Raw genomic sequence first — 24,897 nt, 5'->3', positions numbered from 1 at the left:
GGTGTGGTGGCTCATACTGTAATCCCAGCAGTCTGGGAGGCCGAGGCAGGAGGACCACTTAAGGCCAGGAGTTTGAGACCAGCCTGGGCAACATATCAAGATCCCATTTCTACTAAATAAAAAAATCAGCCAAGTGTGATGTCATGTATCTGTAGTTCTAGCTACTTGGGAGGCTGAGGTGAGAGGATCACTTGAGCCCAGAGGTCAAGGCTGCAGTGAGCTGTGATAGCACCATTGTACTCCAGCCTGGGCAACAGAGTAAGATCCTGTCTCAAAAATCAAGACAAAACAAAACAAAAGGGTATTGTTCAGAGAACAAAGTGGAAACTTGGGAAAATTAAGGTATAAGAGGTATGCAAGGCCCAAGTCTAGGCCACAGAAAGGAATTTGGTTATCCCAAGAGTGAGAGGACATCGCCAAAAAGACCTAAAACAAGGTAGGCCATGATCAAACTCAAGTCTTACCCTCTGGATAGAGTGTGGGGAATGGATCAGGGCAGGACCAAGTGTATGTGATCGGCCCAAGTGAATGGTTCTTGCAATAGTCCAGGCAAGGATTTGTTCCTGCCCAGAGTATAGAAAACCAGCAGCACACCATGCCCCATCCTAACAATGAGGAAAAAAAAAAGAAAAACAAGAAACAAACAGGGAAACTACAGCATCATGACTTGTCTTGAACCCAGCAGGGAGCTGTGCTTGCAACGCAAGCTAGAAATCAAATTCCAAGGAGGGCAGACTCCCGTTAGAAAGGTGGGGCCAAACGCTGTGTTAGGTGGAGTTTACACTGACTTGCAGCTTCTTTTGACTTCTTTTGTTTGTTTGTTTGAGATGGAGTCTCACTCTATTGCTCAGGCTTGAGTGCAATGGAGTGATCTCAGCTCATTGCAACCCCTTTCTCCTGGGTTCAAGTGATTCTTCTGCCTCAGCCTCCCAAGTAGCTGGGATTATAGGCACCTGCCACCAAACCAGCTAATTTTATATTTTTAGTAGAGATGGTGTTTCACCATGTTGGCCAGGCTGGTCTTGAACTCCTGACCTCAAATGATCCACCCACCTTGGTCTCTCAAAGTGCTGGGATTACAGGCATGGGCCACCGTGTCTGGCCACACAGCCTCCTTTCTATGGGCCTTCACTAGGGGTTGACGAGAAAGATTAGGGATTAGATAAGTGGCTAGAGAGACACCTCCACGGGCAGTTAATTAGCTGTGGCAACTGGAGTGGCACTAGATTGCAACCTGACCAGGTCTGCTCTCACTGTAAGCAGGAGCCTGAAGTTGCTGGAGAAGGGACATGAAACCCTCTCACTCCCAGGGTGCAGGTGAAGCCCTGTGGCTGCTGGGGGGAGGATAAAAGCATAAGCCCTCCCCCTCTGGGGAAGGGATGGGAAACAATTCTACAGCAAAACCAAGCAGAGCTCTGCTGCTTGTGGAAAGGGGCAGGAATCTTCTGCAAAGGCCACCACAGATACAAGGCAAAAACGTGTTTGCAAGAGAGAAGGAGCAGGCATGCTGAGAAAGCCCCACTCACAGAGCCCAGGCTCAGGGGCTACCTGGAATTCACACTTCAGACTATGTAGGATGTCCAAGAACTCCCTGTGTTACCCACAGCTGTGTAACAAGCCACAGCTGTCTACACTGGGGAGGGTAACAGGAGGGAGAGAGGCTGTTCTGTGAGTCACGGGGAACGTTAAACTTGAAGCGTGGATCAGGACCACTGAGAAAACTTCTGCAACTGGATCCCAACCAGACACAGAGTAATTACACTAGACGACTTGAGAGCGGGTGGTGCACTGGAGGTGATCACAGCAGCAACAAGCCCAGACTAGACTGATTCACCTCCGCACACTAACAACCCGGCAAAAGGAGAGACGTGCTCAAAGTCAGGTGTAAAACATTACCTTCAGTCTTTGCTGTTTTATGCATGATAACTGGCTTTTGATTTTAAAAAAATTATCAGACACACAAGAAAGCAAGAAATAACCATCGTTAAGAGGCAACGCAGTCAAAAGAATCAGCTGCACATAAGATCCAGCTGTTGGAACTCTCAGACAGGGACTTAAATATGTAGGATTCATTTGTCAACAGATTTCGTGGAGAAGGTGGGTAACATTCATGAACACCTGGGGAATTCATTAGAAAGGCAAAGACTGGAGAGAGTCAAATGGAATTTCTAGAAATAAGAACAGGAATGAGGAAGTCTTTGGACAGGCTGATCAGTAGACCTGATGCAGCTGAGGAAGCTTGACCGTCAGAAGAAATTATTTACACTGCAACACAAAGGAAATTTTTTTAAAAAGAGACAAAACGGAACTTCCAAGACATTTGGGACAATATCAGTTATGAAACAGCTTAATATACATGGCATCAGGATCCCAGAGGAGGAACAGTAACACAAAAGTCCCAAGCAAGAGAGGAGGACAGTTTATATGAGTTGAAGTAGTCACAGCTTCGGGCACGTCTCAGCAGACTATTTCCATTTTGACTGCCAGCTCTGAGCTTTGGTGGTAGTGATGGCGAAGGAGAGGACTGGGGAAAACTCTGAAGGCCTGATTTCATTTATATTGGAAACAGCTGGGAGACAACGAGGAAAGGCGAGAGATCAGATTGAACAGGAGAAGGAGCGGGAGGGCAGGATTTCGGAGAGTTTTTGAAATCTGGAGAGAGGAAGTTAAAAGTTGTGAGTAACTACTGCAATTTGATCTGCTGGAGAAAGGGTGAGTAGGTTACCGTCTTCTACATTCTGTGAGTGGAATATCCCCATGAGTGACGTATGTTAATGCTTCATGTTTGGTGTCTGGGAGGTTTCTTTGGAGTGAAAAAGACTCATCAGTTGTGAGTTTTTTGGTTGTGTTTTCTTTTTTAAAAATACCTTGTGGGCCGGGCGCGGTGGCTCAAGCCTGTAATCCCAGAACTTTGGGAGGCCGAGGCGGGTGGATCACGAGGTCAAGAGATCGAGACCATCCTGGTCAACATGGTGAAACCCCGTCTCTACTAAAAATACAAAAACTTAGCTGGGCACGGTGGCACGTGCCTGTAATCCCAGCTACTCGGGAGGCTGAGGCAGGAGAATTGCCTGAACCCAGGAGGCGGAGGCTGCGGTGAGCCTAGATGGCGCCATTGCACTCCAGCCTGGGTAACAAGAGCGAAACTCCGTCTCAAAAAAAAAAAAAAAAAAAGCTTGTGGTTTGTTGTGTGCCAGACTCTCCCCTCTACCAAGCAGTTAATTCTCACACCACACCTTGAAGAGCTGTTATTATTAACCCTTCCTTGACAGACGAGACACAAACGGTTAAAGAAACTTGCTCAGAATCTCACAGTGAATAAAACGCAGAGGCTTTCAATCTGCTAAGTGTACTCTAAAGATGGCATGTTTCATCATTGTGCAAGGCTTAATTTTTTTTCTTTTTTTGAGATGGAGTCCCCCTCTGTCACCCGGGCTGGGGTGCAGTAGCGTGAGCTCAGCTCACTGCAACTTCCACCTCCCAGGTTCAAGCAGTTCTCTGCCTCAGCCTCCTGAGTAGCTGGTATTACAGGCACACACCGCCACGCCGGGCTAATTTTTGTATTGTAGTAGAGACAGGGTTTTACCATCTTGGCCCAGCTGGTCTTGAACTCCTGACCTCGTGATCCATCCGCCTCAGCCTCCCAAAGTGCTGGGATTATAGGCATGAGCCACCACGACCGTCAAGGCTTAATTATTAAAAGCCAGCTTTTGCATACATGATTGCATTGAATGTCCATAGCGATTTGGATTGCTTCTTAGCTTTTTCAGTGTTGTTTTAAATTCACCAATAATGGTTTATGTTGGTGAGGTATACTGTGATATTTTGATATAAGTATACATAATGGAATGATTAAGTCAAGCAAATTAACATATCCATCACCTCATATATTTAACTTTTAAAAATGACGTGCACACTTAAAATCTACTTTCTTAGCAATTTTGAATTATACATGCGTAGTCACCATGCTGTGCAGTAGATCTCAAAAGCTTATTCCTGGCCAAGTACAGAGGTGCTCATGCCTGTTATCCCAGCACTTTGGGAGGCTGATGCAGGAAGATCACTTAAGCTCAGGAGTTTGAGATCACCCTGGGCAACATAGAGAAACCCCATCTCTACATTAAAAAAAAAAAGAGAGACAGTTGTAATGAGCTCCCATCATCCCACTGCACTCCAGCCTGGGTGACAGAGCAAAACCCTGTCTCCAAAAAAAGAAAAAAACCCACAATTGCATGGGTTTACTTCTGGGCTGTTTCATTCCATTGCTTGATATGTCTGTTTTCATGACATTACAATCATGTTTTGATTACCATAACTTTTTTTCCCTTTTCCTTTTCTTTTCTTTTCTTTTTTTTTTTCTTTTTGAGAGTCTTGCTCTGTCTCCCAGGCTAGAGTGTAGTGGTGTGATCTCAGCTCACTGCAACCTCCGCTTCCACAGTTGAAGTGATTCTCATGCCTCAGCCTCCCAAATAGCTGGGACCATGGCTAATTAGTTATTTTTTTGATCCTCTCTCTCCTCCCATCCTCCACCTTCAAGTAGGCCTCAGTGTGTGCTGTTCCCGCCTTTGTGTCCATGTGTTCTCATCATTTAGCTCCCACTTTGAAGTGAGAACATGTGGTATTTGGTTTTCTGTTCCTGTGTTCGTTTGCTAAGGATAATGGCCTCCAGCTCCATTTGCAGAAGGTGAACTTCCTGCAAAGGGCATGATCTCATGTTTTGTTCTCATTCGTTTCAAAGAACTTCTTGATTTCTACCTTAGTTTCATTATTTCCCCGAAGGTCACTCCAGCGCAGGTTGTTCAATTTCCATGCAATTGTATGGTTTTGAGCAATTTTCTTGGTCTTGAATTCTGTTTTAATTGTGCTGTTATCTGAGAGAGTAGATGTCATGATTTGAGTTCTTTTGCATTTTCTGAGGGGTGTTTTCTATCTGATTATGCGGTCATTTTTATACTATGTAATGTGGCAATGAGAAGAATGTATATTGTGTTGTTTTGGGGTAGAGAGTTCTGTAGATATCTATCAGATTCATTTGATCCAGTGTCATATTAGGTCCTGAATATCTTTGTTAATTTTTTTGCCTTGATGATCTATGTAATACTGTCAGTGGGGTGTTGAAATCTCCCGCTATGATTGTGTGGGAGTCTAAGTCTCTTTGAGGGCCTCTAAGGACTTGCTTTATGAATCTGGGTGCTCCTGTGCTGGGGGCATACATATTTAGAATAGTTCACTCTTCTTGTCTAACTGAACCCTACACCATTATGTAATGCACTTCTTTGTCTTTCTTTTATCTTTGTTGGTTTAACATCTGTTTTGTCTGAAGTTAGGATTGCAACCCCTCCTTCCTTGTGTTGTAATTTGCTTGGTAGATTTTTCTCTGTCCTTTTCTTTTGAGCCTATGGGTGTCACTACATGTGAGATGATCACAGCTTTAAAACATATCAGGTTTCTGGTTTTGTTTTTCTTTTGATACCAAACTGGTATTTCTTTGATCCTCGCTCTACAATAAGCCAGAAACACAAGACAGCTTTAACCTTAGGAGAATCACATTTGAGCTAAGATGGTTGGGATAGAAATGGACACATGTGGCTAGACTTGAGATATTGAAGGTAAGTCGTGTAGCTTGTGATAGATTGGACTGGACGTGAACAGTGAATAGAAGAACGTGTCAAAGATGAATGGATTGTCTCCATTCTCAAGGTGCTGCGAGTCTCTTAACCTTTTTGTAGCTATTCGTGTAAGCTTCTAGCAGCAAGCACTGTCTATGGTGCCGAATGCCCAGTTCCAGACCTTGTGGAGGAAATGAAAGAAACACAGGCCCAAGCCTGCAAGGAACTTACACCAAGGGGACAAGCCCCAAGCAAAATAGAAAAAACAAAGGACAGTATACAACAGTGACTAAGGGACTAATCATGGTGCCACAATGACGATGGGGAAGTTAGGCCAGGAAGAGCCATTTGTAGGCTCAGATTATTAGGGGACGTGGTGGCTCATGCCTGTAATCCCAGCACTTTGGGAGGCCCAGGTGGGCGGATCACCTGAGGTCTGGAGTTTGAGACCAGCCTGGCCAACATGGTGAAACCCCATCTCTACTGAAAATAAAAAAAATTATCTGGGCTTGGTGGCACACATCTGTAATCCCAGCTACTGGGAGGCTGAGGCACAAGAATCACTTGAACCTGGGAGACGGAAGTTGCAGTGAGCCGAGATCTTACCACTGCACTCCATCCTGGAAAAAAAAAAAAAAGGGACTTACAGAGTATCAGGACTTCAGTTCTGTCAGAAGCATCAAGTGTCAATACAGACATCCCGTTAGACAAGGGAGTGGAGAGATGTCATAGAACTTAATGAGTTCTGGAACCAAATTCACAAAAATGTAAACCTAGCAAATTTCTCCCCACTGGTTTTTCCCCACACTTATAAGTAACAATCTATTTCTGCTGACCCTTCTAAGAAGATGAATATGCTTTGGCCTTAATTTATTCAACAAATATTTACTATGTTATGTAATAAAATATGCATGTCTAATCATATATTTTTAAAAGAAAAATATATGCTAGACTTTTTTTTTTTGAGATGGAGTCTCGCTCTGTTGCCCAGGCTGGAGGGCAGTGGTGTGATCTTGGCTCACTGAAGTCTCCACCTCCTCGGTTCCAGTGATTCTCCTGCCTCAGCCTCCCAAGTAGCTGGGATTACAGGCGTGCACCACCACACCTGGCTAATTTTTGTGTTTTTGGTAGAGATGGGGTTTTGCCATGTTGGCCAGGCTTGTCTTGAACTCCTGGTCTTAATTGATTCACCGGCGTGGGTCTGCCAAAGTGCTGGAATTACAGGCATGAGTTGCTGTGCCTGGACATACTAGACATCTTTTATAGACACAATTTCTGTGCCTAGGCTCCATTCTAAACCAGTATACATACTGTAGGTGGCCCCAAAGGAAATTAAAACAAACTCTTAGAATTTTGTCTTCCCATCTAAGCAGCCTCAGAGCACTGCCAATCTATGTTTTCTCTACAAATAATTATACCAAAAAAAAAAAAGAAAGCTTTTCTCTGTTACTTACATGCATCTACTAACAATGTTCACATCTGCCATCATAATGGGCATATATTGTTGCCGAAGTTCCTTGTCTTCAAGAAAATTCATGGGGGTGCCTCCAAAATCCGCAAGGTAGTGACAAATTTGTTCATCTGACAATGCTTTATCTATAAGAATTTGAATCTGGGCCTTTGCCTTGAAACATGAACAATACAGGCCTGATATTTCATATAACGCATTTGCTCATAAACTGAAAACTGTTGATCTAAGGGAAAAGTCATTAAACCAAGGCTGGGAAGTGGACTGCTTTATCTACAGGCTTCAGGGAAGAACTATCTCATTTTGAAAGCAGAAAGGCTCATCAGTGATAACTGCAGCATTATAATGCCACCAAAATGACTTTGTAGATTTAGAATCCTGGGACAGGCAGGATCTTTCTCCAGATAAAGTGGGGAAGACCAAAGAGGTAGGAGGAAGAGCAGCAGGAACAAGGAACAAGCAGCACCAGGTTTAAAAAGCCACTGTAGTTCTAAAAATTTGACATCACTATCCCCTTTTTAAATTCCAAAGAGTCTTTCCTCGTTCTGATCCAGTTACTTTGCCCAAAGTTGGTTAAGTTCCCAGCTGACCCAGAATGAAGGAAAAATCACTATAGTTAGCATTAGCTTAGAGATGCCAGGAATAGTGCCAGCAGGGAACAGTTGGAGCACATTTCAGGGAAACACAGAGATAATGATATTGAAAGAGATTTAAGGGACTGTTCAACAGCAAATATTAGGTCGGTGCAAAAGCAATTGTGGTTTTTGCCATTGAAAGTAATGGCAGACTGGGCATGGTGGCTCATGCCTGTAATCCCAGCACTTTGGGAGTCCAAGGCGGGTGGGTCCCCTGAGGTCAGGAGTTCAAGACCAAGCTGGCCAACATGGTGAAACCTCGTCTCTACTAAAAATACAAAATTAGCCAAGTGTGGTGGCACACGCCTGTCGTCCCAGCTACTCAGGAGGCTGAGACAGGAGAATCACTTGAACCCAGGAGATGGAGGTTGCAATGAGCCAAGATTGTGCCACTGCACTTGAGGCTGGACAACAGAGTGAGACTCCATCTCAAAAAAGAAAGAAAAGAAAGTGATGGCAAAACCTCAACTGCTTTTGCACCAACCTAATAGTATCCCCACCATCATCACCATACTGGACCAAAATTCATCAGATAGGGAAATAATTTTTATTCCCATTTCCCTGCTCTCCACTACCCTTCCTAGGAATAAGCTAAATTACTTACTTGTGGAGAAAAGGCACTTGACAAAAATAAATGCAGTGGTTCTAGTTTATGCTTTTCTTTTAGGTGCAGTGCAGTCTTAAAAGCAATGTAGGCTCCCATACTAAATTCAGGAAAGAAAAACATGACAAGAACTATTAAGCAAAACTCATGACGATCCTCTGAGTCAATAGGAACAGTATCATAAATGCAACCATGGTCATGGAATAGTCAAAAGTGTGAGTTGATTAATAAGTCTGTGTTTTCAATGATTTATGTCAGCATAAAAAGTGTTTCAAAGACAGCCTGGATAATTCACTCTAAGATTTAGTACTGATTTCCACACTATCTTCGAATTAATTTAAATTTCCTTTTCTTCCCTAAAGATGTGTATCACTATGTCTTTGATGGTATAATATCAGCAGTTCTCAGAATACGGTTTGGGGACCCCTGGAAATTTATGAGATCCTAATGGATGGTCCATGAGATCAAAGCTGTTTTCAGGATAAATACTAAAATGTTATTTTCCTTTTTTACTATAATGAGTACACCGTAGCGTTTTCCAGAAGCTATATGACATGTGATATAGTGACAGGTGGATGAAGAGACAGAGAAGAGAATCCATCAGCCTTCTATTATGTCAGACATTAAACATATTTGCAAAAGCGTAAAATGATGTCACTCTTCTCACCTTCTCAATTTTTAAAAAAATAATTACAGTTTTTTTAATAAAAATGTATTATTTATATCAATGTATAATAGTTTTGTTAATATTATTTTTAGATCAGTTAATAAATAAATATCTTTAGCATTTCTTAGTTTTACTTTCCAGTAAGGTAAATATTGCCAGATATATCACATATAAACAAAAGCTCTTTGAGTTCCTCAGTGCATCTTAAAAGTATAAAGGAGTACTGGAACCAAAAATGTTTGTGGACTGTATTGATATTAAGTAGATATATCTGGTAGACAAAACTGCCAGAGGTTGCTTATTTGTAAATTGCATAGGTGTATATTTTATGAAAGAAAGGGACACTCAGCACCATATTCATTGCACATGGAGTGTAAAGTACAAGTAATTTGGAAATAAATATCAAGAACTTTTACGGGCTTGATGCAGTGCCCCATGCCTGTAATCCCAGCACTCTGAGAGGCGGAGGTGGGTGGATCACTTGAGCCCAGGAGTTGGAGACCAGCCTGGGCAACATGGCAAAAACCCATCTCTACAAAAAGAAACCCATTTCTACAAGAAGAAATTAGCGGGGCACCTGGTGGCATGCTCCTGTACTCCCAGCTACGTGGGAGGCTGAGGTAGAAGAGTCCCTCGAGGGGTTGCAGTGGTGCATGAGCTATCATTGTACCACTGCCCTCCAGCCTGGGCGACAGAGCGAGACCCTGTCTGGAAAAGACCTTCAACTATGTGCACATTATTTAAGATAAATTCTGAGAATTTATCCTAAAAAACTGATAGGAGATTTACACTTAATTTTCTATAAGAACGTTCACTGGGCTGGGTGCAGTGGCTCACGCCTGTAATCCCAGCACTTTAGCAGGCCAAGGCAGGTGGATCACTTGAGGTCAGCAGTTCAAGACCAGCCTGGTCAACATGGTGAAACCCCATCTCCATTAAAAATATAAAAATTAGCTGGGTATCATGGCGTGCACCTGTAATCCCAGCTATTTGAGAGGCTGAGGTGGGAAGATTGCTTGAACTCATGAGGTGTAGGTTGCAATGAGCCAAGATCGTGCCACTGCATTCCAGCCTGGGTGACAGAGTGAGACTCTGTCTCAAAAAAAAAGTTCACTGGACTGTTGTTTGTAATAGAAAAAGATAGAAATAACTCATATCCACAGAAGGAGGTTAAACAAATCATGAAGTGACATATACTTACAGGATGTGAAAGATATTTATAGCAATAATATGATAAATAAATTTAATTTAATATTAATTTAATTACTATAATAGAAATATACCAATAAATATCTTTCACATCCTATAAGTATACATTGCTTTTAAGTGAAAAAGGTCAAGTAAATATATAAAACCAGACCCCACTATGTAAAAATACTAAGAAACCACATCAGAATTGTAAAGCATTATCTGGGTTGTAGGATGATGAGTACTTTTTATTTTGTAATTTCTGCTTGGCCATATTTATAAATCTTATATAATAGCCAACGTTTATTGAGTCCTTATTATACACCAGTTTATTTAAGATCACTATTCATTTAAGCCTCACGAGTGGGAACTATTGTTATTGTAGCCTTATAGAAAAAGAAACTAACTCATAAGCCTAAGAAATGTTCCCAAGGTCCTACAACTGATAAGAGATCACCAGAACCCTAGGGTCTCTGATCTAACCTCAGAATTATACAACCTAGCTTAAGAAACAAATATTCTTTGCAGCATTTTTTTATTGAAAAATGAATGTAAGCTGCTGTTAAAGTCTTAGTTTTACAAGTATTTACTATTTTTTTGCCTAAAAGGAAAAAAATAGGTATACTTACCATACAAACTGGTGAACTGTAAAAGTTGTGATTGGTCACAATTACTCAAAATGCTGTCTAACCATTACGAGACACTGTGAGCAACATTAACCACAGACTCGGGATAGAAGAAACTCCCCTGAAGAATTTTAAAACAGATTTCAAATACCTGTGGCCAAAAAGTGCAAATGGTTTACCCTGGATGACTGGCAGCATGGCACAAGTAATTTCATCAATTATCTGGTAGATGTCAGTTACCAAAGGTTCTCCAGTTCGGCTTTCTCTTCCAGGAAGCCTTATGGCGTGCACTGAAGATGGAGAAGCACAGGTGAACACATACAGAGAGTGAATGAGATATTGTGATGTTATAAAAGGGCTTATATTTACCTGATGGAAAAAAATTCAAAGAAATAAATGATAACAGTTAAGTCCAGTGAGATAAAGTTTTAGAATTTGCTGATAATAAAAGCAAGGGCACAAAATACAGCAGACTAAATATCTGCTCACAATAAGATAAAGAAAACACCTAGAAGGAAAAAAAAAAAGGAACTGAAAATTCCATTGATGATCATGTGCTGATGAAATGCTTACCCCAACAACCACTACCTATATCAGGAAAATAAAACAGCAGGTTTAAGGGTGACCTAGAGTGTCAGGAGATAAGGCACTGGAATGCATTAAATTTGAGAGTTAGAACTGAGTCCTTTACATAAAGCCAATAAACCCTAATTTCTAGATCCTTGGTGAAAAGTTAGACTACAAATATATATTTTCCAAATGGCAAAGGAGAAAAGCAGAACTTTCTAATTCTGTCTTGGCTCTGGAAGGGGGAAAAAGTCTGCCCTTAGATTTTTTTTTAATCAAAGCCCTGTATTTATGCAAATTTGAAGTGTGTTTATGTTACTTTGCTAAACTGGAGTGCAGGTAACATAAACACTCTTCAAATTTATAGAAAATGAAGCTGGAAAAATAACTCAAAGTGATCCTGGGCAAGTAGCACTTTGTGATGCCTAACAGAAACAGTGACATGTCATCTCTTAATGAATAAATACACAACATAAGCATCTCCAGAGCAAACATCAAGTTGATCCCAAATAACTTATTGGCTTGCTTGCTAGAGCAAAGTCTAACATACTTTAAAGGAATACAACAAAATCCAGGACCCAACAATGTAAAACCCACAATGTCTAACATCTAATCAACACTCACCAGACATGCCAAAAAGCTGGAAGACATGACCTGTAACAGGTCCAGGGATAGCGTCAAACGTGAGAAACCGACAGGAAATAACAAACAGTGAAGTTGGTAGACAAGGACTTTAAACAGCAAATGTGCTCAATAATGTAAACAAAAATATGAACACGATAAGAACAGATAATAAGGATTTTTAAAAGACCCAAATGGAACTTGTAGGGATGTAAAATATAAGATCTGAAAAATTTTAAAAAGACACCAGACAGGATTAACAGCAGATACCTCATCCTCCCAGGGAGACAGAGTGAGATGGATGGACAGAAGGAAGAAGACACCCAGAAGAAAAGATCAGTGAACTTAAACATAGAAAAAGAAAATATCCAAAATTAAGCATATTGGCCAGGCATGGTGGCTCACACCTGTAATCCCAGCACTTTGGCAGGCTGAGGTGGGCAGATCACTGGAAGTCAATAGTTGGGGACCAACCCGGTCAACATGGTGAAACCCCATCTCTACTAAAAATACAAATATTAGCTGGGTGTGGTGGCACACGCCTGCGGTCCCAGCTACTCAGGAGGTTGTGGCAGGATAATCGCTTGAACCAAGGAGGCAGAGGTTGCAGTGAGCCAAGATGGGGCCGTTGCACTCCAGCCTAGATGACAGAATGAGACTCTGTCTTCAAAATAAAATAAAATGAAAGAAAGAAAGAAAGAGAGAGAAAGAGATAGAGAGAGAGAGAGAGGGAGGGAGGGAGGGAGGGAGGAAAGAAGGAAGGAGGGAAGAAAAGAAGGAAGAATGGTAGGGAGAAAGGAAGGAAAGAAAGAATTTCTACATGTCAATGAGAAAAAAAGCAATCAAATGAAGTGAACATAAGATACTAACAAGAAGCTCACAGGAAGGAAAATATTCAGAGCTAATATATATCTGAAAAGATGCCCAATCTTACTTGTAATAAGGATTAATGAATAATTTCAGCACAGAGTAGCAAAAAATTACAACAGTATTGTCAACAATATAGAGCAATGAGAATTTTCCTATGTCACTTTGGTAGTATAAATTATTATAATTTTTTTTTTGAGACGAAGTCTTGCTCTGTCACCCAGGCTGGAGTGCAGTGGCATGATCTCGGCTCACTGCAACCTCTGCCTCCCGGGTTCAAGCGATTCTCCTGCCTCAGCTTCCCAAGTAGCTGAAACTACAGGTGCCCACCACCATGCCCGGCTAATTTTTTTGTGTGTATTTTTAGCAAAGGCGGGGTTTCACCGTGTTAACCATGATGGTCTCGATCTCCTGACCTTGTGATCCGCCCACCTCAGCCTCCCAAAGTGCTGGGATTACAGATGTTAGCCTGGCCAGTAGTATAAATTATTATAATTCCTTTGGAGAACAGTTTGACAATATTTTATGTCGTTGAAGATGTTCATACTCTATCACCCAGAAGTTCCTCTCCTAGATGTAGACTGTCTTGTACATGTATGTAAGGAGACATGAATAAGATGCTCATAGAAGCACTGTTTACACTAATAGCAAAAAAAAAGAAAATGACCAGGATGCCTGAGAACAGAATAGATAAATTATGTTATATTCACATAGTAGGATACAAAAAAAAACGTTTAAAACTGATGGAATAGAGATACACATACCCACATGATGCATCCCAAAAAATAAACTGAGGGAAAAGCAAGTTTCAGTGTAATGTTTATAGTATAAAACATTCATATTGGCCAGGTGTGGTGGCTCACGCCTGTAATCCCAGCACTTTGGGAAGCCAAGACAGGTGGATCACCTGAGGTCAGGAGTTCGAGACCATCCTAGCCAACATGGTGAAACCCTGTCTGTACTAAAAATACAAAAATTAGCTGGGCAGGGTGGCACATGCCTGTAATCCCAGATACTTGGGAAGCTGAGGCAGGAGAATCACTTGAACCCAGGAGGTGGAGATTGCGGTGAGCTGAGATGGCGCCGCTGAACTCTAGCCTGAGGGACAGAGTGTGACTCTGTCTCAAAACATAAAGTTAGAAATATGAGAGATTATGCTATATTTTGCTTGAGTCAGTGTTTGGGGAGGCCACAAATGGTGAGGGAGACTTCAATTATATCCACACTGTTTTACTCTACAAGTGGAGCAGTGGACATGGTTAAGTTTATGGTACAAATTTTTATAAATCAACTATTTGAAAATTTGTTTAAAGGAGTGGCCTTTAATTGTCTAAATTGAACCATCAGGTATTGATTAAATACTTCATATAAAAGTATTTCCAATAATTTCTAAAGAGGCATTTAGGAATTACAGGGCTGTCTTCTTCCAGTGAATGGATTATTTTGTTTGAGACTTGATATCAGAGTATTGGCTACCAGCATGTGGAAAGGACGAGACTTGGAAAGCTTGAGGAATAGAGAGGTAGAGTGTTGGGAACCTTGATGGTTAAAAATAAAGAAGGAAGGGGCTGGAGATAAGAGTCCTACAGAAACATGAAAATATCAAAGAACCAGAATTAAAGAACCCCCACCCACACAAACGAGGTGGTTTTTAAAACTGCACTTCACTAGAGCAACAGAAGAGGGCACTCTTGAACTCAGAAATTAAGCAACCCCCCCTGAATCCCAGTGGAATGACCTTTTCTTGCTGGACAAGAAAATCTAACACACTTGATGGTAAACAAAGATAAACTTATCATACAAAATTTAGAAATTATAAATCCAAGTTTTTCAGCCAGCCAATGAAAACACTTTCCCCATCTCTACTAAAAAATATAAAAATTAGCTGAGCGTGGTAGCTCACACCTGTAATCCCAGCTGCTTGGGAGGCTGAAACACAAAAATCACTTGAACCCAGGAGGTGGAGGTTGCAGTGAGCCAAGATGGCACCACTGCACTCCAGCCTGGGTGACAGAGTGAGACTCCAACTCAAAGTAAATAAATAAATGAATAAATAAGTAATTACTATTACAGAGACAGGGTCTCACTCTGTTGCCCAAAGTGGTCTTAGGCTCTTTGCCTCAAGCATTCCTCCTGCCTCGGCCTCCCAAAGTGCTGGTATTACAGGCATGAGCCACTGTGCCTGGATTTATACCCGAAGTGCTGGTATTACGGGCATGAGCCACTGTGCCTGGATTTATACCCGAAGTGCTGGTATTACGGGCATGAGCCACTGTGCCTGGATTTATTCCCAAAGTGCTGGTATTACGGGCATGAGCCACTGTGCCTGGATTTATTCCCGAAGTGCTGGTATTACGGGCATGAGCCACTGTGCCTGGATTTATTCCCGAAGTGCTGGTATTACGGGCATGAGCCACTGTGCCTGGATTTATACCCGAAGTGCTGGTATTACGGGCATGAGCCACTGTGCCTGGATTTATACCCGAAGTGCTGGTATTACGGGCATGAGCCACTGTGCCTGGATTTATACCCGAAGTGCTGGTATTACGGGCATGAGCCACTGTGCCTGGATTTATTCCCAAAGTGCTGGTATTACGGGCATGAGCCACTGTGCCTGGATTTATTCCCGAAGTGCTGGTATTACGGGCATGAGCCACTGTGCCTGGATTTATTCCCGAAGTGCTGGTATTACGGGCATGAGCCACTGTGCCTGGATTTATTCCCGAAGTGCTGGTATTACGGGCATGAGCCACTGTGCCTGGATTTATACCCGAAGTGCTGGTATTACGGGCATGAGCCACTGTGCCTGGATTTATACCCGTCTTTTAGACTCCCAGTTAATTCAAAAGAGAAGCAGAAAAAGGGAAAATAGAACATACCATTGGACAAATAGGAAAGAATTGTAAGACGGTAGATTCAGTTCCACCATGTCAATAATTGTACCACAGACAAATGCAGTATTAGAATGTCTTCTCCTAAAAGGTCCTTCCAGCTCTAACGATAATAACGAAGTAAAGGCAACTTACTTTACAAATATAAAAGTCGGCCGGGCGCGGTGGCTCACGCCTCTAATCCCAGCACTTTGGGAGGCCGAGGCGGGAAGATCATGAGGTCAAGAGATCAAGACCATGATGAAACCCCTTCTCTACTAAAAAATACAAAAATTAGCTGGGCTGTAGTCCCAGCTACTCAGGAAGCTGAGGCAGGAGAATTGCTTGAACCTGGGAGGCGGAGGTTGCAGTGAGCCGAGATCGCGCTACTGCGCTCCAGCCTGGAGACACAGGGAGACTCTGTCTCAAAAAAAAAAAAAAAAAAAAAAAAGAAAAGAAAAGAAAAGAAAGAAATATAAAAGTCACCCTATTGGAGTGTAATCTTGAAAATTTATTATTAATTACCTACCAAGAAGTAAAGTCTTGACCGAACTTCAAATTCTAATACATTTATGTTATCTGTCCTTATAAATTGCTTAAATGGTGTTGAAAGTGAACGTACCTTCCAGCAAATCTTGAGTGTCTTGGCCCCATTTGGCAAAATGAGTGGAGCCACCTCCTGCCCAAGGAAAGCAAATCAGCTTAAAAATGGCCTCAGGCTTTTTGTATAAGCAGTTGAGAACTTTCTCATTCCTAGGGAGAAAATTAAAATATATTTGACATTATTTATATCAGTTAAGTTCCCCATATTGAATTCCTTGTGTTTTAATGGAAATCTTTATTATAAGAAACATGGCCGGGAGCGGTGGCTCACGCCTGTAATCCCAGCACTTTGGGAGGCTGAGGAGGGCAGAACACGAGGTCTGGAGTTCAAGACTACCCTTGCCAACATAGTGAAACCCCGTCTCTACTAAAAATACAAAAATTAGCCAGGCCTGGTGGTGGGCGCCTGTAATCCCAGCTACTCAAAAGGCTGAGGCAGAAGAATCACTTGAACCCAGGAAGCGAAGTGGAGACTGCAGTGTAGTGAGATCGTGCCACTGCACTCCAGCCTGGGTGACAGAGGGAGACTCTGTCTTTAAAAAAAAAAAAGGGAGAGAAACGTATATTCAAATATAAAGTGATTGCAATTTTTTTACCATAAGAAAGGGCAAAAAAGGTTTTCATGGTGTGTGTTAACAATTTGAATATATAGACTTTTAGGGCTGGGCATAGTAGCTCATGCCTGTAATCCTAGGACTTTGGGAGGCCAAGGCAGGAGGATCACTTGCAATCAGAAGTTTCAACCCAATCTGGGCAACACAGTGAAACCTCATCTCTACAAAAAATTTAAAAATGAGGTTTGCAGGGTGGTACACACCTGTGGTCCCAGCTACCTGGGGGGACAGAGGCAGGAAGATCTCTGGAGCCTAGGAGTTTGAGGTTGCAGAGAGCTATGACTGCACCACTGATTCCAGCCTCACTGACAGAGTGGCATCTTGTCTCATTTTTAAATTAAAGAAATAAATTTGTAGGGATGTAGGTGAAATAGTCAAATACCTATACATAATGTTCAGTAAGTGCATTTTATATGCACACTTAAAGTTACATAAATGTGAATTTAGAAACTGTCTTTTTCACAATTTGGAGAATAATTTTATCCAAACAGTTCATAGGCAGCTTTGATCTTGGTATCTTCATGATCACCAGAGCCACTGTTCAAGTGTTTTATGGAGCATATAATTTTGACTTCCTTCTGCATGTTTGTAAAGAGTGGTTTTTAAATTTATTAGAGGTCGGGCTCAGTGGCTCATGCCTGTAAGTCCAGCCCTTTGGGAGGCCAAGGCAGGCAGATCACTTGAGGTCAGGAGTCTGAAACCAGCCTGGCCAACATGACAAAACTGTGTCTCTACTAATAATATAAAAATTAGTTGGGTGTGGCGGTGGATACCTGTAATCTGAGCTACTCAGGAGGCTGAGGCAGGAGGATTACTTGAACCCAGGAGGCGAAGGTTGCAGTGAGCCGAGATCACCCCACGGGTCTCCACCCTGGGCAACAGAGTGAAACTCTGTTTCAAAACAAACAAACAGATCTACTTATAATGTCACCGGAATTTTATCCCAGGATTCAAGTATCCAATCAGGTGATCTTAGGAAAAGTTCTTTTTAAAAAAGTCAGTCTATTTGTATACATTTGTCCTCGCCACCATTTAAATGCTTTCTATAAAGTTTCCAAATTGATCATTAAGTTCCTTACAAAGATGTATAATATTCCCGAATGTGAGGTTCTAAACCCTAATATAATGATGAAATATTCTATACCCCATCTCTCATTTTCTCTATAAGCATCTAAAGTTGATCTCTATAAGCATCTAAAACTGACACCAGCTGAGATCAGTTGAGGTTAACTCATGTTCGGTAAAGAGGATTTTGTTCTTCATAACAAAATAATTGAGAACACTCATAAAATGAGAGATTTTATATGAACCTAGGCACAGATGAAAACTTTTTGGGAAGGGAGATAATTTCTGAACATAAACTCCCTGAGTTTTACCTGGGCACTTATGTTAATAATTACTAGTTTAAAGAAAAAGGCAAAAAGTAATTTTTATTTTTTTGGGACGGAGTCTCACTCCGTCACCTATGCTGGAGTGCAGTGGCACGATCTCAGCTCACTGCAACCTCCTGGGTTCAATTGATTCTTCTGCTTCAGCCTCCTGAGTAGCTGGCATATAGTCATGCACTGCCACATTCAGCTAATTTTTTATTTTTTAGTAGAGATGGGTTTTCACCATGTTGGCTAGGCTGGTCTTGAATTCCTGACCTCAAGTGATCTCTCCGCCTTGGCCTCCCAAAATGCTGGGATTATAGGTGTGAGCCACTGTGCCCAGCTAAAAAAGACTAATATGTAATATTTCTCTTTGAAGAATAACATTGTACTTGATGCTGTGTTCCCACAAACCAACTCATCTTCGACAAACTCATTGATAATAGAGCAGTCCTAAATGAGCATTTCATGTGTATCTATTATCTTCTTGAAAAATGATAGAATCACTTATTTGAGGAGTGCAAAAGCCCTCAGTAGAGCTTGATAAGAACTACAGAGCAAATGGACAACTTTTCTGAACTTCATTTTTTTGAAAAGTCTAGGACTGGATACAGTGGCTCATGCCTGTAATCTCAGCACTTTGGGAGGCTGAGGCAAGTGGATCACTTGAGGTCAGGAGTGACCTCAGCACGGCAAAACCCTGTCTCTACTAAAAATACAAAAATTAGGTGGGTGTGGTGGTGTGCTCCTGTAATCCCAGCTACTTGGGAGGCTGAGGCAGGAGAATTGCCTGAACCAGGGAAGTGAAGGTTGCAGCGAGCTAGGATTGTGCCACTGCATTCTGGCCTGGGCCACAGAGTGAGATTCTGTCTCAAAAAAAACACGATGGTTATGTGGATGTGGTCTGTCTCTCAGAAAACATCTTTTTCTGCTGTACTCACCTATTTTCAGACTGCAGTTGACCACAGGTACCTGAAAAAGGGAAGCTGCCATGGTTTGTGCTAGCGCTAGCAGCAATGGCCACCAAATTCCTCTTCCATGAGAAGCTCCCCTGCTTATGTTTTTTTTTCTTTTTGAGACAGAATCTTGCGCTGTCATGCAGACTGGAATGCAGTGGTGCAATCTCATCTCACTGCAACCTTCACCTCCTGGGTTCCTGCGGTTCTCCTGCCTCAGCCTCCCGAATAGCTGGGATTACAGGCGTGTGCCACCATGCCTGGCTGATTCTTGGTATTTTTAGTAGAGACAGGGTTTTGCCATTTTGGCCAGGCTGGTCTTGAACTCCTAACCCCAGGTGGTTCACTTGACTCAGACTCCAAAAGTACTGGGATTACAGGTGTGAGCCACTGCGCCTGGTGGAGAAGCCTCTTTCAAACTAAAAAGGGAGCCTTACAAAGGCAGAATCTTGGAGCTTCTCCAGAATCTGGGAGAGGGGAAGAGCCCGGTGGTACAAGGGGTGGCCTACCTGGTTTTCCCAGCTTGGTCTCCTTTCTCCATGCTGTGAGGTGAGAGTGCAAGATTGCTGGTCTCTTCGGTATGTTCCATGCTCTGCAGCACTCAGTTCCCCTTGAGATGTAAAACCTCCGCTCAGCCTTGCATACACAGAAAAGGGAGTAAATAGATTTCGTGTTAAATGCACTGACTCTTATTCACTGCTCCAACCTCTGTTAAAAATGAGGAAGTTTATGTAATCCCAGCACTTTGGGAGGCCGAGGCGGGTGGATCACGAGGTCGAGAGACGAGATTGAGACCATCCTGGTCAACATGGTGAAACCCCGTCTCTACTAAAAATACAAAAAATTAGCTGGGCACGGTGGCGCGTGCCTGTAATGCCAGCTACTCGGGAGGCTGAGGCAGAAGAATTGCCTGAACCCAGGAGGCGGAGGTTGCGGTGAGCCGAGATTGCGCCATTGCACTCCAGCCTGGGTAACAAGAGCGAAACTCCATCTCAAAAAAAAAAATGAGGAAGTTTAGACAAAAAGGAAGGAGAACACAGAGGAGAACAAAGACACAGTGGCGATAACAAAGGAGAAGAAATGGTGGGATTACAGGTTGTGTTAGAAGCAATGCAACCGAGGTAATTCAGATAAGGAGCCACCCCTCTCCCCATTCATCTGCAGTTAGCAGATAGTGCTTCCATTAACAGGACTTCCCATGTATATACAGAAAAAACAAAGATGCAACATTTCCAGACTTAAGCCATGAAACAACCCTGCTCCTAAAAGAGCAGAAAACATTCCACAGAAATTCCACTAGAAAATTAGGATAAGGGTACAGGATGTTTGCTTTGGCAACAGACATGTCTTAGCTTTCTACATGTTTATAAAGTTGTCTTCTTTTAAATCTCAAGGAAGTGGCTGGACATGGTGGTTCCTCCTAGTACTTGACGTCAGGAATTCCAGACCAGCCTGGTCAACATGGTGAAACCCCCATCTCTACTAAAAATACAGACATTAGCCAGACACGTGGTGTATGCCTATGATCCCAGCTACTCGGGAAGCTGAGGCAGGAGAATAGCTTAAACCCAGAGACAGGTTGCAGTGAGCCGGTATGGCGCCACTGCACTCCAGCCTAGGTGACAAAGTGAGACTCCATCTCAAAAAATAAAATAAATCTCCAGAAAAGGGATTCTAACAAAGTCTTCACTGCTGTGCCAAACTTACCATTTTGCAAGTTTCAAATAGTCAGAAAACAGAAGAAAAATGACTACTAGAAGATCTGTCATTTATTTATTTATGCATTCATTCATTCATTTATTGAGATGGGGTCTCACTCTGTTGCCTAGGCTGGAGGGTAGTGGCTCAGTCTCGGCTCACTGCAACCTCTACCTCCCAGGTTCAAGTGATTCTCCTGCCTCAAGTAGCTGGGATTTTAGGTGCCTGCCACCACATCCAGCTGATTTTTGTATTTTTAGTAGAGACAGGGTTTCACCATGTTGGCCAGAATGGTCTCAAACTCCTGATCCCAAGTGATCCATCCACATCAGCCTCCCAAAGTGCTGGAATTACAGGCATGAGCCACTGCACCTGGCCCACATCTGTCATTTATAAATGTCTTTATCTTATTTCTTAGGAGCTCCTTGGATCCCAAGTATTCATTGTAAGGCCACAGTTGACTTTGCAGGCTCAGTTGTGACTCTAAGCGCAGTTCCAGGGAGCCCAGGTGAATTCCTCAGCCTACAGTTTTATCATGCAGTACAGGGCATTTGTAGGAACAGAAAGGTGTGCCTAAGTAGAGGAAGAAAGTTTACAGAGTACAGAGGGTGGAGAGCCCATCTTCTTGTTTCTTAGAGCCTTTTCTTAGTAATTCTGGGCCAGAGCCATCTGAATTCTCTGAGCCAACTCTCAGAGAAAAATCACCTGAAAAATTCACTGACTTTACATGGAAATAGTCCCTTCTTAGGTAATGATATGAAAGGCAGAAAAAGACAGAAACTTCTTCCAAGGAAACTAGGCAGTCAGAGGTGGGATACACATTTTTGGTGTTGATAACTGAAAGTTGTTATGGAGCATTACAAAGTTTTTATAAAATTGGGTTGAATTCCTCCAACTCTTTCTTTTCCTTTTTTTTTTTTTTTTTTGAGACGAAGTATTGCTCTGTTGCCAGGCTGGAGTGCAATGGTGCGATCTCAGCTCACAGCAACCACCGCCTCCTGGGTTCAAGTGATTCTCCTGCCTCAGCTTCCCAAGTAGCTGGACTATAGGTGCATGCCACCATGCCAAGCTAATTTTTTTTTGGTATTTTTAATAGAGATAGAATTTCACCATGTTGGCCAGGATGGTATCAATCTCTTGACCTCGTGATCCTCCTCAGCCTTCCAAAGTGCTGGGATTACAGGTGTGAGTCAGCGTGCCTGGCATACTCTTCCAACTCTTTCTAAATGAAGTAGATAAAAACCTTGTTTTGTGTTTTTTGACTTGGCATAGCCTATGATTACTTATACCTGGGAGGATTAAACATTTAACCACTGTCCAAGTTTACTCAAGAAATATTTTCTGAGTTAAGTAAAATGTCATATTTTTCTGAGACGAAGTCTTACTCTGTCACCCAGGCTGGAGTGCAGTGGTACATTTTCAGCTCACTGCAACCTCTACCTCCTGGGTTCAAGCAGTTCTCCTGCCTCAGCCTCCTGAGTAGCTAGGATTACAGGCATGTGCCACCATGCCCAGCTAATATTTTTTGTATTTTTAGTAGAGATGGGGTTTCACCATGTTGGCCAGGCTGGTCTTGAACTCCTGACCTTGTGATCTGCCCACCTTGGCCTCCCCAAGTGCTGGGATTACAGGTGTGAGCCACCATGCCCGAGCGGGTTTTGTTTTCAAAACTGGACGGATCCTCTGGTATAAATAAGTGATCTGTCCTCAAGGTTAAACCACTAGATGCTTTCATTTGATTGAAGTACCAGACAAGAGAAGGGCAAGAGTGGGACAGAGAAAATATTCCAAAGATAATGGCTTAGATTTTTGTGGAACTGATGCATGGTACTAGTTCAAAGATAAGACATGCCCAGCAAATGTCAGGTAGAATAGATCACCAAAAAAAAGCAATCTGTATAGAGATGCAGCACAATGAAACTGCAAAACAGAGAAATAAAGACAAAGGAAAACCATTAAAAGGAGCCAGGAGGTGAGGAGAGCTGGGCATGGACTCACAGCGATGTAAAAAGATGGAAGAGAATAGAATGGAATCTTCAAGCACAAAGAGGCAAGAACTGCCAACTTAGAATTCTATACCCAGGAAAAACAGCTTTTAAGGAACAGAGCAAAATAAAGACATTTTCAGACAAGCAAAAACTAAGTGTTATCACCAGGAGACACTTTTCAAAGAAATGTGAAAGGATATGCTTTGAGCAGAAAGTAAATAATCCCAGATAGAAGATATGAGATGCAAGGAGGAATGAAAAACAAAGACAGTGATACATAGGTGAGCAAATATAAATGAACATTGATTACATAAAATAGTAATTGTAATGTCTAGTGGGCCTTAAAATATATACGAAATTGAAATACCAGGCAAAAATAATGTCAAAATCAGGAACGGGCAAAGAAAGATCCTTACATTAACTATGAGGTTTTACTTAATTTAGATTGTGTAAATATGCATGCCTTAATTTCCTTGGCTAGCCCTACGAACAGAGACAGAGCGAAAATCATCCAAACTGGAAGAGACAAATGTTTACTTAATCAAAAAGAGAACTGAGGAAAGGAAAGGGAAACAAACATAGGTAAAGCTAAAAAAAAGTACAGTACAAGGTGACAGATTAAATCCCACGTCAGGGATTATATATTAACAGACTTAATTCTCTAGTTACAAAGCAATATTGACATATTAGTTTAAAAAAATCCAATTATAGGTTGCGCCTATGAGACACATCTGTGAAAGTATTACTCTATGATTTTTTGATAATTTAAAATATAAAATACTCACTTGCCAGGCTTTGAGATGAACTCTGAGCAAACAACCTGAAGGAGAGAGGTTCACGGAAAATGAGGCCACCTGAGAACATTATGAACAAACAGTAAGAGGATAACAACGAGCAGGAAGAACAGCGTGGGCTGAGGCCAGAAGAGAGACAATGCACCATCTATTAGGAAAATGAAAGAAGTTACATATAACTGGAAGGCAGAATGTGGGAGAGCAAGTGATAAAAGAAGAAATGAGACAATAGGAGGCAGATTGCCAGTGACTTTATAAGCAAGCAATTTTAAGAAGTTTGGACTTGATCTTAAGAAAAGAATCTGGTGGGGCTTGGTGGCTCATGCTTGTAATCCCAGTACTTTGGGAGGCAGAAGTCAGCGGACCACCTGAGTTCAGGAGTTCGAGACCATCCTGGCCAACATGGTGAAACCCCACCTCTACTAAAAATACAAAAATGAGCTTGGTTTGGTGATGCTTACCTGTAATGCCAGCTACTCGAGAGGCTGAGGCAGGAGAATCGCTTGAATCCAGGAGGTGGTTTGCAGTGAGCCAAGATTGTACCACTGCACTCTAGCATGGGCAACAGAGTGAAACTCTGTCTCAAAAAAAAAAAAAAAAGGGGGGGGTGTGGAATGCTTCTAAGAGATCAAGGAAGACAAGAACTGAGAGTGTCCTTTCGTGCTGATGATAATGGGATAATTCTAACCCACTCTAAAGGGAAGCTTCAGGGACTTCTCTTTGCCCGTGGAAAAAGCACCAGTAGCCTGGGAACCTCTCTGGGGTTTGCTGCTGAGATTGGGCTGTACCCACTCTAGTCAACAGGGAATCTGGGCTGAGCACCAACGTTGTTCACTGGCATCAACAGAGAAGCCTTAGGAACCTCATGAGAGTTGAGCGAGCTGGCCAGGAATACTCTGATGGTTGAGGAAGGAACACAGTGTTTAAGAGGGAGGCAGGAATGAAGAAAATTAAGAAGAAAGGGATGACTTTGAGACCATCCCTTTGAGATGGAGCAGAGTCCTGGAGTAGAAAGAGGGTTTTTGTAATCATCACTGATTTTCTGCCCTGCTAGATCGTAAGCTCTTTGAGCGTGGAGGCTTTGGTGGTTTTGTTCACAATTGCATCCTCCTTGCTTCCTGCCATGCAGGAATAAACAATGAACTCCTACCA

General features: G+C 42.2%; 1 protein-coding gene across 2 annotated transcripts in view; it reads right to left on the bottom strand.

Moving 5' to 3' along the window:
* OLAH (oleoyl-ACP hydrolase) overlaps window positions 1-24,897 on the bottom strand; it is a 45,442-nt gene that overhangs the window by 2,700 nt on the left and 17,845 nt on the right. The window contains exons 1-6 of one of the 2 annotated variants that reach the window (XM_002750056.6): window positions 23,737-23,895; window positions 19,775-19,901; window positions 16,345-16,475; window positions 10,949-11,087; window positions 8,317-8,416; window positions 7,064-7,233 (exon numbers count right to left, since the gene is read on the bottom strand). In XM_002750056.6, coding sequence (XP_002750102.2) covers window positions 7,064-7,233; window positions 8,317-8,416; window positions 10,949-11,087; window positions 16,345-16,475; window positions 19,775-19,854 — 620 coding nt within the window. In that variant the 5' untranslated portion in view covers window positions 19,855-19,901; window positions 23,737-23,895. Of the gene's footprint in view, window positions 1-7,063; window positions 7,234-8,316; window positions 8,417-10,948; window positions 11,088-16,344; window positions 16,476-19,774; window positions 19,902-23,736; window positions 23,896-24,897 lie in introns of those variants that run through there. The other variant, XM_035306848.3, reaches the window with a different exon arrangement.

This window comes from Callithrix jacchus, chromosome 7 (assembly GCF_049354715.1).
Source record: "Callithrix jacchus isolate 240 chromosome 7, calJac240_pri, whole genome shotgun sequence".
Taxonomy (NCBI): domain Eukaryota; kingdom Metazoa; phylum Chordata; class Mammalia; order Primates; family Cebidae; genus Callithrix; species Callithrix jacchus.
This window is presented reverse-complemented; position numbering and strand designations above follow the sequence as displayed.